General features: G+C 34.4%; 1 protein-coding gene across 2 annotated transcripts in view; it reads left to right on the plus strand.

Annotated features, from left to right (window-relative positions):
- Positions 1–212: 212 nt before the first annotated feature.
- Itfg1 (integrin alpha FG-GAP repeat containing 1) overlaps positions 213–26,003 on the plus strand; it is a 259,553-nt gene continuing 233,762 nt past the window's right edge. The window contains exons 1-5 of one of the 2 annotated variants that reach the window (XM_047528280.1): positions 213–569; positions 2,268–2,340; positions 4,914–5,059; positions 6,281–6,338; positions 7,498–7,572. In XM_047528280.1, coding sequence (XP_047384236.1) covers positions 362–569; positions 2,268–2,340; positions 4,914–5,059; positions 6,281–6,338; positions 7,498–7,572 — 560 coding nt within the window. In that variant the 5' untranslated portion in view covers positions 213–361. The remainder of the gene's footprint in view (positions 570–2,267; positions 2,341–4,913; positions 5,060–6,280; positions 6,339–7,497; positions 7,573–26,003) is intronic. The other variant, XM_047528281.1, reaches the window with a different exon arrangement.

Raw genomic sequence — 26,003 nt, forward strand, 5'->3', positions numbered from 1 at the left:
TCCAAGACCTTCCAGCTCACATCGGCCATGAGCCCCGCAGCCCCCGCCATCGCGCTGCGGCCACTGAATTGGCCACAGCCCGGGGGCCGCCTGTCAGCACCACTCGCCCGGCCCCGCCCCCCCGCGCGACACTGTCGGGAGGCGAGCCGGCCGGAAGTGAGCGCGAGGGCGTGCTTCACCCCCAACTCCACGCTTTCCTATCGTCAGAGGTGCAGCCCTTGTCGGGAGGAGGAGGGTAGAGCCGATTGCGGTTCTTATGCGCCTCAGGGCTGCGTGCTTTTGGTCTTAGTCGTCCGCACGGTGCTTTGCGGCTGCCGTCAAGCGCGGCGCTGGGCCGGCGGGCGGGGGCCGAGGGGCTGCCATGGCGGCGGCGGGCCGGCTGCCGAGCTCCTGGGCGCTGCTGGCGCCGCTCCTTGCGGGGCTCGCACTGCTGGGAGTCGGGCCGGTCCCGGCAAGAGCGCTGCACAACGTCACGGCCGAACTCTTTGGGGCCGAGGCCTGGGGCACCCTGGCGGCCTTCGGGGACCTCAACTCCGACAAGCAGACGGACCTCTTCGTGCTGCGGGAAAGTCAGTGTTTGCCGGGCCCTCCCTCTGTCCGCTGTCCGTGTGCCCTCCTGGTGTTCTCCACATCCCTTGTTCTCATGACCGGTCCTCTTGCATTACCCAGTCCTTCTCTCCCAGCCCTGTGGCCTTCCCTTTATCTCCAGCATCCTTGACAGCTTGTCCTTTTACTCCATTTTTCCATCCTGGGGTTCTGTCCCGGCCACTCCACGTTTTGACCTGCCCCTCAAAGCCCTGGCAACACCCAGTATTTTTTCCTGAGAAGCCCGCTGCGTTCACCCACGCACCCCTCCTCGTGGAATCACTCGCCTCTCAGAGCCCTTCCTCATTCCCAAGAATCTTTGTAACTCTCCGTTTGTTCCCAAGGCCCCTTTATTCTCTTCTGCTTTACTTCAATCATCCCCTTTTGAACAGAAGATGGAACTTTACAGTTTCTTTTCATAGAGGACTTACTGTGCTTCCGCATTTACCTAATTCCCCCTATGTCAGGATCTTAGTTTCCTTTGAAGCTACTGTAATCTCTTAAGGCCCCAAACACTCCATCCCTTACACAAACCTTGTGCAAGGACTACTACTAAACCCAGCGCCTTATTGGGAAAGCTTTCACAAACTACAAACTCTTCTCCCTCATGAACTGCCTAGTTTTTAGTGCACAGCTGACTCATTACCGTCGCCACCCTAATCTTCCAAATCTGCTTTTTTTTTTTTTTTTTTTTTGCCAACTTTGTGGCTCTTAGAAGTAGTTGCTTTAACCATCACAAAAACCTTTTTTTTTTTTTTTTTTTTTTTTAATCTTGATGCTGACTGGGCATTAGGGGGGATCCTAACATTCTTGAGTACCTAGAAAAGTAGGTGTTGCATAAAGGTCAAGACCATAAAGGAAGTGAAGAGCTAATACAGAGCCTGACTGACAGGATCCTGACCCAGCCTCTTGTGGGCCCTGGATATTTTTTCTCTCTTTGAATGACTCCCCATATTGCCAAAAGTGTTTATGCTCCCACACATGTAATTGCTTCATCTAACCTTGGTAGATGGCCCGTCTTGGCTTAGTTTTAAAAGTCTACCTCATCGAGTGCTATTTGAACTCCAAGAATGCATCAACCTGGGAGATAATTGTATAGGAGCCAGAGGAGAAGGGTCTTGGAGGAGTCAGGTTTTGCTGCTTAAATGTATAATTATGTCCTGTTGTCAGATACCTACAAGAAGAGTTAAAGTGCTGTGATGAGTTAAACAGCCTTTTAAAAGGGCAACATGGATGGGCTTGGGGAGCACAGGGATTGACATATAGTATTGTATAGTACATATCTTCTTCTTGTTGTTGTTGTTTTGTTTTGTTTTGCTGTGAATCAAATCCAGGGTCTCACACATGTTAGAGAATAGTACAGTTTTAAGGCATTTTCTTTATTCGTTTGTTTTTTTAAGTCAGTTCATTTGACTCTTGGCAGAATCCACTGACTTTAGTTTCTTTTGATCCAACTATGTTGTTCTATGGTTATCCTTCCTCTGCTTCTTTGAACATTAAACTTATGATATACTGTTAGGTCTCCATTCCATTAGATTAAGAGAACTGTCTTTTAGAGGGTACATGAACTGGAATAGAGTGAAAGTTTTCTCATTGACAGCATTGCCCCAAAAGTTTATAACCATTGAATGAATATTTTACTAGGAAACATTTTTCTAATATCATTTATTTGCTTCTTTTAGAAAATGATTTAATCGTCTTTTTGGCAGACCAGAATGCACCCTATTTTAAACCCAAAGTAAAGGTATCCTTCAAGTAAGTACCAAAAAAAAAAATTTTTTAAACCTTAGTCATTAGCAAAATACTGAATATGCAATACCTGGTTGGGTTGTTTAAAAAATAAATAAATGAAATCAAAAGAAATAAATTTGAGTGGACTGAGGTCTGTTCCTGTATGAACACCCTTCATTCCCTTGTGGTCTAACAAGCTTTCTTGGATGTGTTGGACGTCGTTCCTCATCCAGACTGTACCTACTTTTAGGATTACTTTTAGGAGGCTCCTCAGGTAAAGTGTTTTGCATGGGGAACAGGGAGTGTACAGTGGAAAAGACCAATGACTTCTGTCCTTCCTGTTTATTTGACTAATACATGATTAGTTATTAAGGCTGATTTTGAAGGAAATCAAATCAAACTTTTGAAATTATCTGAATTTTTAAAATGCTAATCTTATTTTTCTTTTTCATGGTTGACATTGCATGAAACAGTGTCCCCCATCACGAATGAGAGTGAGCCAACACAATTTTGAAACTATAGGAAAATAATATTGAATTAAAGGGGAAAAAGATGGCTCAGTACAGGCCAAAGTAGCACCTCCAGAGAGTCTTTGAATTCTAGCTTCACCATAATATGAGTAAATTTAGGTGAAGCTATTCAAGTTTAGAGACACTGCCTTTAAAAGGATTATATTGTTACATCGTGTGCATGTATGAACATGTAAACACAAATGCTATCATTATGTACAGTTAACATGCAACAATAAAAATGTGGAATGAGAAGAATGTATATCTGTTTAAAAAAAAAAAAAAAAAGCATATTTTAGTCTGTTCCCCACTGCTTTCTTCCAATAAAAAAACGGTAAGAAATTTTTTTTTTTTTTTTTTTTTTTTAAAGAAAGAGATGGTAGTAAAAACAGCATGTTATGAAGAGGATGCAAAACAAAAAAATTTCTGACCTAACAGGATGGTACACTTTGGAGAGTCATAGTCTAGGAAGCTGAGATCAGAACAGAGTAGGAGCTTTCACAGAGTTTGAACTCAGTTCCCTGAAGGGAATCTTAGCCTCATGGGTTGTTTTAAAATCTAGTCCTCTTGTTTCTCCTAATCCTTCAAATGTCACTTGTTATATTTTTGATTCTGGAAACTATAAGAGTTTCTTCCTTATCCCTTTTGCTCTAACTTCATGGTGATGTTTTTAGGTAGATTGTTTTTCATTTGCTTTTTTGGGCATAGGTGGGCCCCTGTTATTCTTTCAGAAATTCTTATTAGTTGGTTATTGGTTTGCTCAATTCATTCTTTTGTTTGTTTTTATTTTGGTCATCGTGGTTTTTGTTTATTTTGTTTTCAGGAGGTGTTCTATACTTTATCTTCTAAGACTTCCATTAATGTTTTTATGTTAGTTGTCATATTTTTTATTTCCAAGATTTTCTTTGTTCTCTTTGTTTTTATGAACATACTTTCTTCTATGGTCTCATGTGTAATTTTGAAGTTTTCTTTGGTTCCCTCCATTAGCTTTGTTTTCTTCAAGTTCCTTCACATTGCTGTTTGTTTTTGCTTTCTTTAATATTCATAGCCTATTCATCTTTGATTAAGTCACTGAAGAGCTAATTGAAAACACTTTGCTTGATGGAACTTGTATACTTCATCTTGCCCTGTGTATGTGTGTGTGTGTGTGTGTGTGTGTGTGTATTCCTCTTTGACTGGCTTTGACTGGCATGCCAGGAGTGGAGGTAGGGGCAAGGGTCAAGCTGTTCTTTTTGTGGACTTTCTTTTAATTCCCTGTTTTTAACTTACTGCCAAAACCTTACCTGCTACTGTTACTTAATCCTTAGTGTCTGAAACTTTCCAGAAATGAACCTATTGTTTCTTACCTTGCTGATTGAGAGGGAGAAGGGACTACCACGGATGCATTTAAAAAATAATTTTTCCATTGTCTTATTGGTAGTTTGTTGTATTGCTATTTGCTTTAAGTAGAATTAAATTGAATTTAAGCCCTATTTTTTGACTGAAACACTCAGACAACATTAGAAAAGGACTCCAGGATGTTAAGTGTTCAAGGGTCATATAGTTTTAGAATTATTTTGTTAAAAATATAAAATTAGAAACATACTTTTGTAGAGTGTTTTGTTGGGTTTCATAAATATTTGTTTTCCATTGTGAATTCAGACTAGCTTTCAAAAATAAAATTCTTAATTTTTACTGTAAGTTTTGAATCTACATTAAAATACAAATTAAATGTCTTACAAATATCTTAATAAGTTACAGTGATATTCTTTGTTGGTTTAGCAGTTATGCTCCTCCATTTTTTACAAACACTATCCAGATGTCTTTGTATTTTTGACAAAAGAACTAAATAAAATGACTGTATTAGCCAATGCTTAAATGTAAACAGGTTTTCTCTTGGTATGTTTCAGACCTGACTTGCTTTGTATGACTGTTAGCATTCATTCTTAATTCTTGAAGAACAGAGAAGTCTAGTACAGAAGGGGTGATAATATATTAAAGAAGAGAATAAGATTAATCAGTTCTGTAACATTCCAGTTTGGCATTGAAAATATCTTGTGTGGTAGAAATATAAAGTTTCTGATATTTTGAAATGCTTATTTCTTTTAGGAATCACAGTGCATTGATAACAAGTGTAGTTCCTGGGGATTATGATGGTGATTCACAAATGGATGTCCTCCTAACATATTTTCCTCAAAATCATGCCAGCAGTGAATTAGGAGCTGTTATCTTCTGGGGACAAAATCAAACTTTAGGTGAATGTATTTTAAGAGTTTTTAATATTTATCAATAGAAAGATGTGGAAAAATATGCCTCATAGTCTTAGGAAAGTATAGCAAAAATATTGTTCTGAAATCAGTTCAAAATGCTGTTCTCCAGTGTTAATAATTGTAAAAACTTTTTAAAAGTTTATTTCTAATTATTCTTTTTCAACTCAGAAGCAACATTGGTTCAATTTCAAAGAACAAAATCCATTCTTGTTAGTTTAAGGAAGCAAGATTTGTCAAAGGGTTTTAATGGCTTGTGAGATTATTGAGATAGCTGAAGAACAAACTCTAGGATATACTCTCAGGATCAGTTCTTAGTGCCATCAAGGAAGCTGCTATCAGAAGTGGCCAGTTGCAAAACAGCTGCAGCAATAATTCTGTGCCTGCCATGATTCTCACCAGCAAAATAGATACTACCCATAACCTCTTAAAATTTTCAAATTAGTGAGCAGACACAGAGATAGAAATCGCAGAAACACAGCTTTTGCCTCCCTTATACCTTTTAAACTCACAGTGTATATGATTGGAAGGCTTAACTTTAATTTAATTCAGTATCTTAGATGCAAGGATATCTGGAAAGTACTATTTTTAGTTTCTAATCTTCCCTGTACAGGAAAGCTCAAAAAAGTTGAAGTAGAGTTTGAGAGTTGTCTATCATACCCACCCATGAACCTTCAAGTTTTATCTGAAAAGCAAGTAATGATATACAACTTTGTTCATGGAGCGAGATTTCAAGTAAGGCAAATGTCACATTTGGAACTATAGTCAGTAATCTCAATACTTTATATTCATTTAGTCATAACTATGAAGTATTTAAAGGAGTGCTGTGTGCCAAACATTGCTTGTCAATGAGCATTGACACAGTAATGTTGGATAGTGTTGCTTATATTGGCCTTTGTGCAATTAATTAATTAATTAACCTTGTTAATTGTCAACTACTTAATGCTTTAAATTGTATATAAAGGAGAATTCGCTAACAGGTAGTTACATAGGAACCTTAAACAGAACTTGTCTTGCTGGATTTCACTACAGGCTGAACTCTGTCAATATTGTGTCTTTAAATTAGACTTACAATGTCTCATTAATGATAATAGTTGGAATGAAATAGAAACAAAAATTGCAAAGAATAAAAGAATATTTTTCCCTAACTGTATATATCAAAAATAAAATAAAAATACCTACTAATTTACATGTATCCTCTCCTTATAGATCCTAACAATATGACCATACTCAATAGGACTTTTCAAGATCAGCCATTAATTATGGAGTAAGTATGTACTCTGCTTCCCTTGGAATGGTTTTAAACTTACATAATCTTTTAAATCAGAAGTTACTTTGCTAAGTAGTATTGACATTAAATTCATTTTTTAAAGCTAATAGAGGCCTGTATTATTGATCGTATGCCAATATGGAAGAGAGAAAAATGAAGTTCATTACTTTGAAAATCAGAAGATTTGTGATTTTGTTTTTGTAGCTTCATATGTATCCATAATGGACCCATGTTGGTAGTTGTGTCATTATTCAAAGAACCAAGAGAATAGTTTTTGATTAAAATTGTTCATACCTGATTGACAGATATGAAGAATGTAGAGTTTCCTCAAGAAACATAGAAAGATTGTTAAATTAAGGAGAAATTCTGTCATTTTTAAGGTAATAAGGTAGCAAGCATTCTTAGAGCTAAAGCTATGTATGACCACATTTTTCTTCCATCAAGACCTTTCTTACAGTTGTTAAAACCCTACACATATATCAGTAGGTCAGTGATCATTTGAAGTATGGCCAATATTTCCATGGATTCATCTTCAAAAGGGTGCTCACCTTGATTTCTTTCATAGTTGTATATTTCAATACTGTTACAAAAGTCAACAATCAGTATGAAATTTTATATCAAGTTGAGGTTGTTTTTGAGGGGTTATTGCCCTAACTCCATCTAAATAAACAAGGTGGGTCATGATTCAGAAAAAAGTTTCTAGGAATTGACACCATCTCCTTGTGCCTTGCGAATAGGCTAGATTATGCAGAGGTTACAGACAATCCCAAAATCTCACAACAAACTTTATTTTTTGTTCACTCTACAGTATGTCCACTGTAGGTCAGCAATAGGCTCTGCTGTGACCTTGCTCAGAAAGGTAGGCTATCAGAGACCCCATCATCTTTATAGCTAGACCATCCAATGCATGTTCTTACCATTGTTGTAACATGCTTAATGAGGACTAGTGGCAAGTAACAGAGATTAAACATTTTGACTTGGAAGTGACAGATGTCACTTCTGCTGACATTTTATTGACTACAAGTAGATACTGATGAATATTGTAATGTCTACCACACCTCTCAGAGTTTGGTTTTGTTTTGTCTTCTTTTAAGCTAAGTTAGAAGTGACACTTCAATAAAATAGCTATTTAATGTATTAAATGTTTTCTTTCCAGCTTCAATGGTGATCTAATTCCTGATATATTTGGTATCACAAACGAATCCAGCCAGCCACAGATACTATTAGGAGGGTGAGTAAATATGATTAAAACCATGTAATTAATTGTATATGTTGTTGCTGCTGCAGAAATTGTATGTCTATGTGAACTGATTGCTTTAATGATTATGGAAAAACCAGCTCATTGTGAATCCTTGCTTTAAAAAAATTTTTTAAAGACCATTTGGTTAATATATATGCTTTCTTAAAGAATTCAGAATTATGTAACTTTTTTATATAGAATTGGCTTAGTTCTTTTATCCCTCTGAAAATTAGAGATACAAATGTTACAGGTGTTCATTTAAATATTGGTTCATTAGATGTTTTTAGAAATGGGAGAGTTTAATTTAAATAGGATGGATAGCTGTAGTCCTGATTGGAATTCACCTTAGTCATGAAATGTGATTCATAGGCACATTAATGAGAAAATTATTGAAGTTTAAGGAATTCTGAGGAGAAACTGTCAGAATTCCTGCCACTTTTTCTGAAGGTTTTCCATAAAGAATACAGTGTTTCAAGACTGATCATAGTAAATGAAAGAATAATAATGGCTCTTGAATAAGAAACTTTCCTTCACATAGTTGGCAAAATACTTGAAATTAAGTCCTGCTTTAAAGATGAATTTGAAGTAGATCTTAATTTGCTTGTGTGGCCTTTTCTAGGAGGAACTGAGTACAGGTATGGAGAGGGAAAGACACAGCACCCTCCAACACACTTTGATCACAGCAGGTTGGGACAGTGTAGGAAACTCTGTCTTGTCTTTCTTCAAATGCAGACGTATGATTGAGAAAGTGATGCGTTTGGGCAGGTTTATTATATGATAACCCCCATTTTAATCAGACATCATTGGAATATCCTTAATGTGATATAGTTTGAGACTTGGACATTAAAACTTATGAAATAGCTGTTTTGAAATTTAAAAAGTAAAATTCTAATATCTTTATGATTTAGAATATCATGTGACAGTGTCATAGCTTATTTGTTCTGAATTCTATATTTTCTCTAATACTTCTTCAAAATGCATAGCCTTTAAAACTTACTCTGTTTAAAAACATGTTCACTTGCACTTTTATACACTATATTCCAGTATACTTCAATATACTGGAGTATATTATGATAGCTCTCATTTAAACTTGTTACATTTAAATAATACTAGCCTTACTCTGAGTGACAAGTTTCAATCTAAGGCTTGTTTTAATGCTAATTTAAAGAATGAAGCTATATGAACTCACAGAAAAGAATGTGTCTCAGGGCTATGTGTGTAGTTAACAAGATCAGGGTGTAAGTTAGGGTTCAATCCCCTGCACCAAAAATAAATTAAAAAATTCTATCCAGAGCATTGTTGGATTCACAGCATACTAGCAAAAACTGAATACATTCTTGTGAAGGCAAGCATTAATACGTTACTAAAATAAGAAAAATACATTTAGGTCATATGTTAGCTCTCATCACCATGTCAAAATAACTGAGAAAATCTACTTAAAAGGGGGAGTTTTTATTTTGGCTCACAATTTCAAAGGTTTCAATCAATTGTCCGTTGGCATCATTGTTTCTGGGTCTGTGTTAAGGAGAGGAACACGAGGCAGAGAAGATCTATTCACGTCTTGGCCACCATGCTTCAGAGTGGGTGGGGGAACCAGGACTCAAATATCCTCTTTAAGAACTCTCCCACGATAACTTTCCTCTAGAAGGCACAACCTCCTAAAGGCTATACCACTTCCTAATAGTGCCTCAGGCTCTTCAACAAATCTTCAGAGGACATTTAACATTCAAACCATAAGAGGCTTTATCAGTTTTATAACCAGTAGACATATGAATAGGTATATAAGTGAAAAAGCAATCAGCATTGACATTTTAAACAACTCAGAAGACCTTGGTTGTTAGCCCAATGTTATTGATCAAGAGGTCTAAACTTGCCTGATTTGTTAAGAAACCTAACTTTTGCAACTTAAGTACTATGCTTTATGGGTATGCCAGACCCAAAATTATCTTAATTAAATTTGACCAGCAGTTTAGTTTTACTTGAAATTTGTAATGATCTTTAAATAGAATACTAAATACCCCCATAGGATTAGGCTAGAAAGCCTGACCCAGTACATACTTGGAAATAGGAGACTACTCACAGATAAAACTTGGCAAACACTGGCTAGAGTAAAGGTCAATGCAGTCAGTCTAGGAAGGCAGTGGTAATAAGTAGAAGGACCCCATGTAATTGGTGTAATGGGGTTCTCTGGCAGGAACAAGAAGGGTGTGAAACTACCTTAGTACAGTAGACAATTAAAGTATGTTAGATACTCAAAGGTAAAACTTTACTTTGTGCCTCAAATTCACTTTATACTCACTTGAAATCATGTAATAATGTGCTACATTACTTAGATAAAACATCTTCCTATTATGTGTTAGAGCAGCGTCTGCAATGATGTGAGATTATCATTAATTAGAATTTTCTATGAAAGGGTAATTGAAACTGATGTTGCATAAACATTCAGAATATTGTTTTTAATATTAGAATGAAAACACCTAGACCTATGATTTTTATTAAAGGCAAATATAATGTTCTGTCAAATATTTTTATTATTCATCTTGAGACAATAAAGTGATATTGGACCATTTAAATCAATTATTTAGAAAGAATTTGAAAATTACCGTGGGAATTATGGCAAAAAGTAAAACCAAATGATAATCCTTAAGACAGGTTTTAATTTTGAGTCCACATTAGTATTTAAGCAAAAGGGTGGCTTTAGGATTCCTCTGGCAACCCCCACCCTTCTTACCTTAACGTACCACTTATATTTTTTAACACTATTAATAAAAGGAATCTAGAAGAATTTCTGAAATCAGATATTTATCAGTATTTCCATGAAAATATGACATCAATTTTCTAACTTTTCTCTTTTCCTAAACTTTGCTATTGGTGATAAATTCATTTATTTCCCCAGCTTTGTCACCCAAATATTTTCTTTTCAAAATTAAACTACAGGGCTGGGATTGGAGTTCAGTGTTAGAACACTTGCCTAGCATGTGTGAGGCACTGGGTTCAGTTCTCACACCACATAAAAATGAATAAATAATATAAAGATATTATGTCAATCTACAATTTAAAAATTTTTTTAAAATTAAACTACATAAATAATGAAAAACTTTAGTAGATGCCTTATGATTTTATATGCTGTGATTACTTCAAGGAGCATGTCATAGTTATTTAAAGGTCCATAATTTTATTTTCTGGAATCCTACTAGACACTTTGGAAGGGACAATTAAATTGACTTAAAATTTTCTGATGTTTTATCATATTGCTTTGTTTGATTCTGGTGGATATTTAAGTGAATTTTTTTTTGTTGTTGTTGTTTTAAATGAATCCCTTAAGATTATTCTCACAATTTATTCACTTTTTATTTATTTATTTTAGAGTAGGTAGAAGTTATTATTTATTTTAAAACATACTTTCAGTGCCTAATTTTTAAATTTGTTCTTTTTTAGCTATATATGACAGTAGAGTGTAATTTGACATATTATACATGCATGGAGTATAACTTTTTCTAATTAGGAACCCATTCTTGTGGTTGTACCTGATGTGGAGTTTCAGTGGTGGTGTACACATATATGAACATAGGAAAGTTATGTCCAATTCATTCTACTGTCTTTCCCATTCCCATCTCCCCTCCTTTTCCTTCATTCCCCTTTGTCTAATCCATTGAACTTCTATTTTCTCCCACCCCACTTTGTTAGCACCTACCTCTCAGAGAGAACATTTGACCTTTGCTGTTTTACTGTTTTTGCTTATTTCAATCAGCATGATAGTCTTCAAATCCATCCATTTACTGACAGAGGTCATAAAGTTATTGCTTTTTACTCATGAGTAATATTCCAATATATACATATACCAGAATCTCTTTATCCATTCATCTGATGAAAGGCACCTAGTTTTGTTCCATATCTTTGCTATCATGAATTGAGCTCCTATAAACATTGATGTGGCTGTGTCACTATAGTATGATGATTTTAAATCCTTTGGGTATATACCATGGAGTAGGATAATAGGGTCAAATGGTGATTCCATTCCAAGTTTTCTCAAGAATCTCCATATTGCTTTCCAGAGTGGTTGCACCAATTTGCAGTCCCACCAGCAGTGTATAAGTGAGTGTACTTTTTTCCCCACATCCTCACCAACATTTATTGTGACTTGTATGCTTGATCGTTGCCATTCCAACTGGAGTGAGATGGAATGTCAGGGTAGTTTTAATTTGCATTTCTCTAATTGCTAGAGAAGTTGAACATTTTTTCATATATTTGCTGATCATTTGTATTTCTTCTATGAAGTGCCCATTCAGTTCCTTTTCCCCTTTTATTGATTGGGTTATTTGGATATTTTTGGGTTTTTGTTTTGTTTGTTTGTTTTTATGTTAAGTTTTCTGAGTTTTTTATATATCCTAGAGATTAATTCTCTGAGTTGCAGGTAGCAAAGGTTTTCTCCCATTTTGTTTGCTTCACATTCTTGATTGTTTCCTTTGCTGTGAAGATTTTAGTTTGATACTATCCCATGTATTGATTCTTGATTTTACTTCTTGCACTTTAGGAGTCTTATTGAGGAAGTTGATTCCTAAGCTTACATGTTGGAGAGTTGAGCCCAACCGTTTTCTTCCAGTGTGCATGCGGTCTCTGGTCTAATGCCTAGGTCCTTGATCCACTTTGAGTTGAGTTTTGTGCAGGGTGAGAGATGGGGGTTCAATTTCATTCTGCTACCCGTGGATTTCTACTTTTTCCATTTGTCAAAGAGGCTAACTTCATATTTATGGTGCTTTTGTCAAGAAAGCTATAGTTATGTGGTTTGTCCCTGCCTGTATTCTATTCCGTTGGGCTTCATGTCTGTTTTGGTACCAATACCAGGTTTTTTTTTTTGATACTATAGCTCTGTCATATAATTTAAGATCTGGTATTGAGATGCCTCCTGCTTCACTTTTCTCACTAAGGATTGCTTTGGTTATTCTGGGCCTTTTATTTTTCCAAAAAAAATATTAGGTCTGTCTTTTCTATTTCTATGAAGAACAACATTGGAATTTTAATAGGAATTGCATTAAATCTGTAGAACTCTTTTGGTGGTTTATCTATTTTGACAATATTAAATCTGTCTATGAAAGAACATGGGACATCTTTCCATCTTCTAAGGTCATCTTCAATTTATTTCTTTAGTATTTTATACTTCTCATTGTAGAGGTGTTTCTCCTCTTTTGTTAGATTGGTTCCCAAGGTTGTTTTTTTTGTTTTTGTTTTTGTTTTTACTATATTGTGAATGGGAGAGTTTTCCTAATTTCTCTTTCAGCTGATTCATCATTGGTGTATAGGAACACAATTGATTGATGGATGTTAATTTTATGTCCTGCTCCTTTGCTGAATTCATTCATGAGTTCTAGAGGTTTTCAGCTGGAGTTGTTTTCAGTCTTCTAAATATAGAATGATGTGGTCAGCAAATAGAGATAGTTTGAGCTCTTTTCCTTTTCAAATCCCTTTAATTTCTTTTTTTCACTCTAATTGCTGACTGGAGTTTCAAGGACTTTGTTGAATAGAAGTGGTAAAAGAAGGCATCCCTGTCTTATTCCCATTTTTAGAGGGAATTCTCTCAGTTTTTCTCCATTTACATTGATGTTGGCCTTGGGTTTAATGTATATAGCTTTTACAACGTTGACATATGTTCCTAATATTCCTACTTGTTCTATCGTTTTAAACATGAATGGATGCTATATTTTTTCAAATGCATTTTCTGCATCTATTGATAATCATGTGATGCTTGTCTTTAAGGCTATTGAAGTTTTGAATTATATTTATTGATTTCCACATGTGGAACCAATCTTACATCCCTTCATCATGGTGCACTATCTTTTTAATATGTTTTGTATGCACTTTGCCAGTATTTTATTAAGGATGTTTGCATTTATGTTCATCAGGGATATTGGTCTGAAGGTTTCTTTCCTTGATGTGTATCCACCTGGTTTTGGTATCAGAGTGATAATAGCTTCATAGAATGAGTTTGGAAGTGTTTCCCCCTTATCTATTTCATGGAGTAATTTGAGGATGATTGGTGTTAATTCTTCTTTGAAGAGCTGAGAACCTTTAATTCATAGTCTTCCCTAATTTTTTTGTTGTTCTTTTTAGATATACATGACAGTAGAGTGAATATTGCATATTATATGTGCATGGACTATAACTCATTCTAATTAGGATCCCATTCTCGTTGGTAGGCTTTTGAGGACATTTTCAATATCACTGTTTGAAATTGATCCATTTAAATTTTCTATGTCCTCCTGATTCAATTTGGGTAGGTAATATGTTTTTAGGAATTTTTCAATGTCCTCAGGTTTTTCTATTTTATTGGCGTACAATTTTTCAAAACAGTTCACTTGTGACCTTTTGATATTTCTTTTTTCATCACAAATTTTAGTAATTTGAGTTTTTTCCCTCTCTCTTGGAAAGCTTAGCTAATGGTTTATTGATTTTATTTATATTTTCAGAGAACCAGGTTTTCTTCATTGGTTTTTTTCGAATTTTTTCGTTTTAATTTTATTAATTTCAGCTCTGGTTTTTATTACTACCTGTCTTGTACTGCTTTTTGTGTTGATTTGTTCTTCTTTTTCTAGTGTTTGAGATGTAATGTTAGATTATTTATTTGCTGACTTTCAGTTCTTTTAATGAATGAGTTTGATACAGTGAACTTTCGTCTTAGAACTGCTTTCATAGTGTCACTATTTTCACTTCTCTCTAATTTATTCTGCTATCCGTTTTTCATTCAATAGTGTATTAGTTGCAGATGTTAGAGTAGCTTCTGTTTTATTTTTTCATTGATTTCCAATATGATTCCATTATGATCTGATGGAATGCAAGTTATTGTCTCATTTTTTTAATATTTGCTGAGAGTTACTTTGTGCCCGGAGATGTGTGTATTATAGGGAGGGATCCTTGTGCTGCTAAGGAAGTGTATTCAATCATTGATGGAATCAATATTCAATAGATGTCTGTTAAGTCCAATTTATTGATTGTATTTTTTTGTACTATAGCTTCTTTATTTAGTTTTTATTTGGAGAATCTATCCACTGATAAGAAAAGTGTGCTAAAGTCACCCAGTCTTATTGTGTTGTGATCTGTTTAATTCTTGAAATTGAGAAGTGTTTGATGTATGTAGATGTTTCCTTATTTGAGGTATACATATGTATAATTGTTATGTCTTGTTGAATATATTACCATTAAGCAGGATTAAATGTCCTTTTTCCCTTCTGATTAACTTTGGCTAAAGTCCACTTTATCTGATAGTTTAGAAACCCCTGCTTATCTAGGAGGCCCATTTGAATGATTTTTTTTTTTTTCCTATCCTTTCATCTTCAGTCTGTGGATGTCATTACTTATGTAATGTATATTGTTGGTTTGTGGTTCATATCTAATTTGCTAGCCTTTGTTTTTTGACTGATGAGTTTAGGCTAGTTACACTCAATGTTGTATTGAGAATTGATCTTTATTTCCTGTTACCTGATTTATTTCTCGTTTTTAATTTGAATTAGTCTCTCCTTTGATTGACTATTCTTCTACTGTGGTTCCTCCCTTTGCTTGTTTTCACTTTTATTTTTCATTTCCTTTTCATGAAAGATTGAGTATGTTTTGTATTACAGGCTTCTAGTTGTGAATTCTTTCAACTTTTGTTTATTGTGGAAGGTTTTATTTTTTTTACATCATCAGTTCTGAAGCTTAATTTTGCTGGGTATAGTATTCTCAGTATGTATTCATTTGCTTTCAGAGCTTTGTATATATTATTGCAAGACCTCCTTGTTTTTAGGGTCTCAGTTGAGAAATCAGCTGAGATTCAGATTGGCTTCCCTCTTAATGTGATGTGTTATTTTTCTCTGATAGTCTTTAAAATTCTATTCTTATTCTGTATGTTAGGGGCATTTTCACAGTAATATGCCTTGGTGTGGGTGTGTTATAATTGTGCATATTTGGAGTTCTATAAACCTCTTATATATGATTTTCCATTTCATTCTTAAGGTTTGGGAAATTTTCAAATATTATTTCATTGAAAATATTGTTCATTTCTTTGGTTTGTATCGCTGTACCTTCATCTATCCCTATAAATCTTAGATTTGGTCTTTTCATGTTATTCCATATTTCTTGGAAGTTCTCTTCATGGTCTCTTAACATCTTTTCTCCATGGTCAACTTTATTTTCAAGATTGTATATTTTGTATTCATTGCTTAAAACTCTGTCTTCCTTGTCTTCCTTGTGGTTTCATCTGCTGGTGATGCTTTCTATTGAATTTTTAATTTGGCTTATTGAACCTTTATTTTGAGGATTTCTGCTTTTTTTTTTTTTTTTTTCAGATTCTCTATCTCCTTATTGATGTAATTGCTCACTTCCTGTATTCTCTTTCTTTTTTGTGGGGGAATATCAAGGATTGAACTCAGGGATACTCAACCACTGAACCACATCCCAGCCCTATTTTGCCGTTTATTTAGAGACAGGATCTCATTTGAGTTGCTAAGTGTCTTTCTGTTGCTGAAGCTGGGTTTGAACTTATGATCCTCCTGCCTCAGCCTCCCGAGCCACTGGGTTTGCAAGCATGCTCCATCACACCTGGCTACTTCCTATATATTTTCTTTCTGATTTCATTTTGCATTGCCCTTTACCTCACAGATCAGTTTAACTATGCACACTCTAAACTACTTCTCTGACATTTCTTCATCTGTGGTGTCAATGGATTCTCTTGTTGAAGTATCTTGGTTTGTTTGGAGCAATTTATTCCCTTGCTTTTTCATGTTGTTTGTGTTTCTACCCATCTAACAGTAAGGATGGACTAACAGTGGACTTATGGTGTCCCTGAAGGATTGCAGTACTTCACCATTTAGGGGGAGACAAATAATAATAACAAATACAAACAATATATATCATTGAACCAAATAGTTCCTGCTAGGACATTTACAATGTTAATTGTCACAATAAACAGAAATGATATGATCAGTTATTGCACACAGTAAAAACAGTAAGTGTGCAAAAGGGTTTATAACTACAAATGTTGGACAGGGAGAAAACAGAAGTGATGTAGGATATGATGATCATGGGGGAGGAAGAGAGAAAATAGAAGTAAAAAATTAAAGGAAAAGTGAAAGAACGATAGAGATTGGCTATTAGCAGACGAAAAGAGAGAGAATCACAGGAAGCATATAAATGAGAGAAAAAATATATAAAATAAAATTTAAAAAAATATATAAGAATATAAAACAAAACCAAAATATAGTAATCAAACCTCCTAGTCCTGGACGGTGGTTGTGGCTCAGTGGTAAAGCCCTTGCCTAACTTGCATGAAACACTTGGTTTGATCCCCAGCACCACATAAAAAAACTAAATAAACAAAATAAAGAAATTGTGTCCATCCACAACTAAAGTATTAAAAAAAATAAGCAAACAAAAAAAAATCCTAATCCTTAAAATCCACGAAAAATAACTGCCTTCAATGAATCAAAATAAATAAATTTAAAAGAAAAGCTGCCTTCAAAAAATGCTAGAAATGAGATCTAGAAAAAATATGAATATGTATAAATTTTTTTTCAGGTCACAAATGAACAGAGAGAAAAAAAGAAAATTAAAAATTTTTTCAAAAAATTTGATGAAAATTTAAAGAATTGTTCTCACTTGAGTTCAAAAGATTCTCAACTTCCTTTCTCATCAGTGTTAGGTGGGGTGGCTGGGAGTTTGAGAGGAATTCCTACAGGCAGAGCTCCTGGTGATAGGGCTTATGCTTAAGTAGGCTCCTGGTTCTTCATTGAATGGCAGTTGGTTTGAGGATTTTAACTCATTGTACCTTCAGGGCCCAGCAGTTGTAGGTTGATGCTGGGAGACTGCACCTCAGGGATCTCCCCTGGGTTCCACTCACGTGGTAGAGCCAATCCTTACTATCACTCAAGGCCCCCTGGTTTCCTTGTCTTTTGGGTTTAGTCTCTAAACTCAAATCACTCTGCCTCGACCATTTTGAATCTCTCCCAACCTGTCCTGCAAGCAGTCAATCTGGATAGAGTTGGGGGATCACAGTGGGTTTCCATAACCTGTATTCCCCTGTGTACATTTCTCCCCATGTTCGATATTCTCTTGGTCACTTAAGCACACTTTATGTCAAGTGATGTGGGTTTGCCCGGCCTGTATTTTAGACCAAACACAGGTGTCTCAGGAATTGGTTTCACCAGCTACTGGCCCGCAAGCCACAACTGCATAATCCTCAACTGATGTATGGGAAAGATGCTGCTTCTTTCCTGCACATGGATATTGTGCAGCACACTTTTCAGGTTAGTTAGGCAGTGTCTTTAATCTCTCATCTCTCTGTATCTAGATATACCTCAGGCCTCCTATACATGCAGGTTCCTTTAATTACCTTATCCCTCCACTTTGTTCATGGGGGTGATGGCCCACTGAGGCAGGTGTTCCCCGTGATGGCAGCAGCATGGTGATGGTGGATATTTCGTCTTTGTTTTATAATATTCAACCTCCTTAGTCCCCAGTCTGCTTTGATGTGCAGAATTAATTACCAGGAAACTCCTTTTTGTATTTTTATTTTTTTAACCCACCTTGCTGAGAAGCTGCCTATTCGCTTTCTTGGTTTTATGCCATGGAGCACCCAGGAAAGCAACCTCCTCTATACCACCATCTTGAAACCTCCCTCTCACCTTTATTTAAATCTTAATTTTAGAAGCATCTTTATAGTAATTATTCAGAGTGATATCAGCTTTTTGAAAAGCATAAGGTATAGTTTCTGTGCAAAGAAATTTGATAATGTTTCATTATGAAGGTATTAATTGATTAAAATTATCTTTAATTCTTCATATTTTTATTATCATATAATGAAATTGTCTTTCCTTCTCTGAGGAGAAACCATTTTGTGTTATCTTTCATTACCCTTTGCATATATATTGAAAATAGTCAACTTAAGCATAGTTCTAAAAGTCATGTATATAGCAATATTTGTGTCAGCTTAAGATATATTACAATTTCAACTGAGGGTGCTGAGGCAAGAGGATCTCTTTAGGTCAAGGGTTCAAGACCAGCCTGGGCAACATAGGAAGATCATGTCTCAAAGAAGAGAGGAAACAAAACAATTTCATGTTAGGGTAAAATACATCAGAATAATTTACAGTTTCTGAAAATAGTTCTGTTTTGTTAGATCCCTCTTACACTTTTAAAAAATTTATGTGCTGTTGATAATGCCCTTCAGGTAATTAAAAATTTTTTTGAACAATCTGGAGGTGTACACTCAGCTCTAGTTCTTGAATGAGTTGCACAGTTGTGCTGAGTGGAGGTATGAGTTTACCTGTGAAACACATGCTTTTCAAAGTCTCTGTTCTGTTTCTGCCTGCTCTAAGAACCAGTGCTGCTAAGCACATCTCCTCAGTGTAATGTTGACATCATGTACCCTATTAAGGTGAGAATAGTGGGGAACTAAAAGAATATGGCTGAAGGAAAGCTTCATATTTTTCTTATGAACATAGGATGTTACTGCTGAGCAGTCTATAGGATTGATCTGGTCTCACACTATAAATTCTAATTGAGGTCCAGAGCCAGTGAATGATTCATCAAGAATTTTCAGGGGTGAATTTATTCCCCAGTGATGTTTCTTTACTTTTATCCCATGCATCCTTCTTCTCGCTCTGCCCCTCCAGAGGAGGCATACCATTGGCTGCACAGTTTATCTGTCCTCTTTGAAGCTGAATTAGATAGGGAAGGAATAGAATAATCTCAAAACAATCCTTTTTGCTTTTAAAAATATTTATTGAGTAGCACTGGATACAGAGGCTCAAAGGTTAAGTGACCACAGCAAGGTCACAATTTATGAATGAAAATCTATAGTTTTAATTTTGATCTTCCAGATTCTAAAACTATGTTCTTGTCATCATACTGACAGAGGTGGTTCTTCATCATGAAGCTGCTCTCTATATATGGCTTGCTTGCAATTCTTCATAGGATAGTGTTTTTTTTTTTTTTTTTTTTCCCCCTGAGAAGGAGCATTCTAAAAAGTCTAAGCCAACACTGCAGATCTCTTAAGGTTCAGTTCTAGAAATTAAATAGCATCACTTTTGTTATATTCTATTTGTCAAAATAGATCTAATATTAATCGGGCTCAGGAAAGCATAGTGTGCCTCTTGAGATAAGCATGGCAAAATTGAAATGCAAAACAGAACTTGAGATGGGAAATAATGATTCCATTCTTGGAAACACAACATAGTAAGCTATGTTTATTTACCTTACAATAACTGTTGACAGGCAAAAGAATATTCAAGCCCAGATCATTTTAAGGAAATCACCTTCTAGATGCTCACATTTCATAACCTAAACTTTGCTCTTAACCTAAAATTGTTGTGTCTGACCGTGTACTTGTTTTCACTATAACTTCTTCCTCCTTCATGTGTGAATTCCACATTCCTTACCCTTACTAAATCTTACTAATGCTTCATTTCCTGCATGATGAAAACCCAGAGGCTCCAAAACCGGGAGAAACCTCCTGTTAACAGTTGTAATCAAGATATCTTAAACTTAGAGACTTTCTAGTTTTCTTTCTTTTAAGTATTTCTCTTAAGGTGAAGTTTGTTCCAAAAGTAGACATTTTTGTGAACATAGAGACATTCTGAATTCAGATTTGCTAGGGTGGAGTTGTGATAGGAATGACAATTTTAATAACTTTGCTTCTTTCATCCCTGACAATTAACAAGTATCCATTGTTATTGAGAGAGATCCCTGGGAGAACAAAACAAAGACAGCATCCATAAGAAATACCAAATTCTAAAAAGTAGAACTTTCAGCTACTCTTTGTACTTTATCACTAGGGTACATCATTAACTGAAAGGGTACATTTTATGCCAAAATCATTTGGGATAATGGCAATGATGGTTTCAGATGTAACTAGAATGCTGTCTAGTACTAGCAAACCGAAGGGTAAAACTTTTACATAATTTTTTCATATTTGACGAGTACTTTTCTGTAATACAGCATTGTATCTTAGCAAATCATATCAGGAAAATCTCATTTAAAATCAAGCATCTTTTTTCTTATAAAGTTTTCATGTTAACTATTTTCTGTAACCTATTGATAAGGAATAAATTTGCATGCCAGCTTGTAAGCCAAATTTTTGGGGGAGGGAGTACCAGCGATTGAACTCGGGGGCACTTGACCACTGAGCTACATCCCCAACCCTATTTTGTATTTTATTTAGAGATGGGGTCTCACTAAGTTGTTTAGTACCTCTCTTTTGCTGAGGCTGGCTTTGAACTCCTGATCCTCCTGTCTCAACCTTCCCAGCTGTTGGGATTACAGGCATGGGCCACTGTGCCCAGCAAATTATTTTGCAGCATATACCTTTCTCTTTTATTAAAATCAAAAGAGAAGTTTGTTGTAATAAATAGAATGAAAAATAAATATTATTATAATTCCTGATTTTTACACTCTTTTTAAGTGTACTCCAAAAGTCAAACTCAGATTCAGTGTGCGTGCACATTTATTGCAGGACACTTTAAAATCATGTTTCTCGTATAACTTTGAATTGCATTGCTTTAAGTTAAATAATGCTCAGTAGCATATTACGTTACTGTTTTCTTTTTAATGTACAGTTTAATAAAAATAAATATTATCAGAACCGCATTGTTTTAATCTTGACTGCTTTTAATAAGGTCCCACACATTATATTCTGTAATTTATCAACAGTCTTTATAATATTCCTTAAAACACATATTAATATTTATTTGAATTGGAAACATGAGGTTTATTTCTTGCAGAAATAACTTTGATTGGGAGATTGATTTATCAGCAAGGTCTGACTTTTCTAATTGGGTTATGTGGCAGTCCTTTTCCCTATATTGAATGAGCTAAATCAGTACTTCTAAATTTGTTTTTGTTTTTAATTTTCCACTATGAAAAATTTCAAACATTTGTAAAGGTAGAATAAGAGGATGAATTTGCACATAATGGAAGTGTCACCCAGCTTCAGCAATCAATGGCAAGTTCTTATTTTATCAACACCTTTTTGTCTACAGTTTCTCTGTTTACAAACCCCTCCTTAAAATTTTAATCTACAGCGGTCTGTAAAAATAAAAATTTAAAAAAGAAAAAATTTAATCCATAAATATTTAAATCACAACCATTAATCACAACCCATTTGTCATGAAAAAACCTTAATCACAACCCATTTGTCATGCCTAAAAAATTAAGGATAATTTCTTAACCTTTTATTTTCAGGGAGAATTTGTTGAAAATGGATTTAAAGCATGTAATAATTTATAAACATTTTATTTAACTATATGAAATTGGCAGTGCAATGAAAGGGTTTTCCAAAATCCTTCTTAAATGAGGTACTTAAAAGTAAACAGTAATTGGTATAGCCAATAGTAATTTTCATATATATTGGTAACACCTTGTTATACTTCTTAAAAAATGAGAAAGTGAATGACTAATGAATTGGTTACACACCTTTTTACAATCAAAACCCAATCACTTGCTTTCAGTTACTTTAAAGGAAGACCTAAATAATAGAACAATAGAAATTATTTTCAGTGGTAGGTAGCTATGTGTTTTTTAACATATGACTACAGAAGAGTCCAGAGGATTGAGAGTCATAGCTATAATAAATGTACTTTCTTTCCAATCTTCTGTGTATGAGGGAGATTTCTTAACATATCTACAAAAATGAAAAGTAGAAGTAGACTTTACATTGAGTTCTATCTCACTCTAGCAGTAAGATGTTATTTTAAGTATAAACTAATACATTTTAAATGTGCATTTCCAATAAAGTTTTACCTTTGATTTAATAAGTTACCAACCAAATGTGTTTTCAGTTGTTTACTGGTAGTGGAAATAATTTCATCTGAGAGTTTTTTTAAAACATTAAGATCCATAAACAAAACCAATTCAAATAATTTTAATTTTAGACTACTTCATAGACATATTGTTTCTGAGAATTTTGCTACCATCATTACTAAAACGACCTCCAAGTATAGAAACATTGTAAGGTTTTCTAACCAAGTGGAGTGCAAGTACAGGTTCAAGTATAAAAGGGTAAGATGTATAATTTCTGCCTACTAAGGAAGACTTTATTCAAGGTTTTTTGTTTTTTGTATTTGAATATGTGTGTGTAAATAATGATGAATATTCAGTATTTCATGTATATCTCACTAGATACATTTTTAATCATTTTTTTAAAGTTCAATAAATATAACAGATGCAAAGATGACTTCTTTTACAGCTATTTAAACTGACAAAATCAGATTATTTTTCTTGGAAATGGACTTAAGTGTGTTAGGAGGCACATAGTTTTCAAAATTTGTTTAAAGCATATCTAAGCAAAAATGTTTGAAGAACACTGAAACTAGAAACAGATTCTTCTTCTTTGAAAAGTGATTAGATTAGCAGTCATTTCAACAAGCAGTTAACCATAGGCAAACAAAATGTACAGTGGACATTAATTACATTTAAATTCATCCTTTGATAAATGCTGTTCTTTTCGGTTAAGGGTGACAGTATCCACAAATTGGTGCATATTGACATAATTATATTTTCTGGGGAAGAAAGCTAATAATTGAAATTCTCTAGAGTCAAGAAATGTCACAGAACAGAAAATATGACTTAGAATTACCCTCCTTTTCACCTCTACCATTTCTACCTTATAATCAGAGCAGTTTGTATTTGTGACCTTAGTCTTTAAGAAGAGTTGAAATCATATGTGAAAAGATTATAGTTTATATGATTCCACTTGCCTGAAATACATGGCATCTGCTCCTGCTTCTCAGTGTGTGTACAAAGAGTAATTTAAAAGAAAAGCAAATGAATTTTTTATTTAATTGTAAATTGCAATTCTGATAGACAATTATATGTGTGTGCTTATGTATAACATACTGTTCTCAGTCATTGTCAGTGCCCTGCTAAATGAAACTATAACTTTCCCTTCCACTCCCCACCTTTAGTAAACTTCAGAGTGATAAATGGACATTGTGTATAAAATAAACTCTTGAGTCAGCTGTTGCCTTTTAAGTGATGTAAATGTAAAATAGCAAACCTAGGCAACAGTATAAAGCTTAAAATATTAGGAGAAACTTGAATATTGATTTGATATGTTTAAGAAAGCAAGTTTACAACTAACTTTTTTTTAGGAGTTATAAATTCAAATATAGAAGGAAAACAAAATGAGTGAAGCAGTTTGGGAAGACTGCATTTTCAGCTGCCTGTAGCCACTAGTTATGTCAAATAGGGCTAGTTGGTTGCCAGACCTTCTGGTGTTTCAGAAGTTAGAAATTCAGATTTTAATGTGAAATTCAATTAATTTTTATTTTAACTTTTAGCAGTGAATTCTGAATTTTTAAAGGAATACATGACTTAATGAAATAAACATTACTGCTGAAATTGGCCTATAGTTCATCACTTTTTGACTTTTACTTTGTTATTGTTCTAGTAATAATTCTTTCTTTGAGATATACATTTGGTTAAATAATGCCTAGGACAGAAGGTCACAAGTTAGTTGAATTTTTCAAAAATTCTCCCTATAACTTATTTCTAAGTAAACCTATTAAAAATTATATAGGGAATTAGATTGCTAACTACTCCAATGATAATTTATCACAGAGAAACCTGAGTAGCCTCTTGGAGCTGAATTTTATGTTGTATCTATGTTTTTCCCCTAATTGCTTCAACCTCGTATTTTGGGCATTTTGTTAAAATAATAAAATTAATTTATATTAATGTAATTGATTTTGATTTTACTGTCTTGTTTAGGATGAAGTGTAGATGTAAGTTAGAAAAATATTGTTGGGAAGAGGTTGCTGTTTGTAAAACACAGACTCTGTATAGAGATAATTTCCTCCTGATGAATGCTTATTTTCCCCCCAGATTCTACCCGCTAAGAACAAATTAGTTCATTGTGTCTCTGCTTTCCAAAGACATCAGAATGCACAAATAAAACCTTTTTTTGCTATCCAGTCAGTTGAATACTGTGTTGACCATTATATTGAAGTTAAATAGCATCAAATTTGTTTTTGAAGATAGCCTATGTATGGTTCCATATTGAATTTGAACATAATATTATGAAAAAAATACTTATGACTAGAGCAGAGAAGAATAGAAAATGTAGAAGTCAGATCCTGGTAAGGCATTATACGTACAAATGAGTCATGGTTTCTGCAGAAGCTTTATGGTGTCAAAGGGAAAGTTCTTCAAGTAACATTAATACAAACAAAAGCACTATTAGTAAAGTGTAATAGGAAAACAGTAAAAAATAAATAAAAATTTTTAACAAGAGAAAAAGACACTTTAGAGGAAACTGATTTGAGTATGATCTTAATAGATAGGGATGCCTTTGGTGCTGGGTTGTTCTCTACTGATGAGAAAATGTAAGAAAGTGGTTTAAATTTGCTTTTACTTTTTTAATTGACATAGTCTACTGGTGTATGTTCTATTTTTAGTAATTACACTATGGTTATGTTAAATATCAACATTAGGGGAAATTGAATGGGGAATATAAGGACGAAAATGTCAGTTTTTTAAATGAAGTAGTATTCACATAATATAAAACTAATAATCGTGCTTGTGATAAAACCTCTATTTGTACAAGTTATTTAGTATGTTTTTAATATGCATCCATCATCTCTAACTAGTTCCAATACCTTTTCTCTATTACAAAAGAAAACCCCGTACCTTTAAGCAGTCACTGTTTTACTCCTTACCGTCAGCCCCTGATAAGCACTAATCATTTTTCTCAGTATATATTATGAATATTTCATATAAGTTGAATTATACAAAACATTATTTATACTTATTCTTATTCATCTATATTGTCTTTTTTCCAGGATACTAAAATCCAAGAAAGCTCAAGCCCCTTACAGGAAATGGCATATTTGTACATCCTCCCATATAGTTATAAGTCATCTCCAAGTTACTTATAATATCTAATACAATACAAATGCTACATAAATATTTTTCATATTGTTTAGGGAATAATGGCAAGAAAAAATGTCTGTATATACAGTTCCCCCTTCCAATATTTTCAATTTTCAGATGATTAAATCCAAAGATTGATGGTGAGGAGCAAAACTCTATATATTTTGTCTGCCCATTTATGCAACAATATACACTTGAGTTATTTTCACCTTTATAATATTGCAAATAGCACTGCTAAGTGCATTCTTAAACAAGTATTTGAATATCTATTTTTCACTTCTTTTAAATATATTCCTCAGTAGAAATACAGGGTCCTATGGTAATCCTTTTAACTTTTCAAAATTGATTTGCACAGCATCTACACCATTTTACATTCCCAACTGGAACATATATAGAATCCTGCTTGTCCAACATCCTCTTCCCACATCCTCTTCCATACAACTCGTTATTTTCTGCTTTTAGGTTATTGCCATATTGGTAGTGGCAAAATGCTTTCACATTATGGTTTTGATTTGCATTTCCCTGAT

The sequence above is a fragment of the Sciurus carolinensis genome, chromosome 16 (genome assembly GCF_902686445.1).
Source record: "Sciurus carolinensis chromosome 16, mSciCar1.2, whole genome shotgun sequence".
NCBI lineage: Eukaryota > Metazoa > Chordata > Mammalia > Rodentia > Sciuridae > Sciurus > Sciurus carolinensis.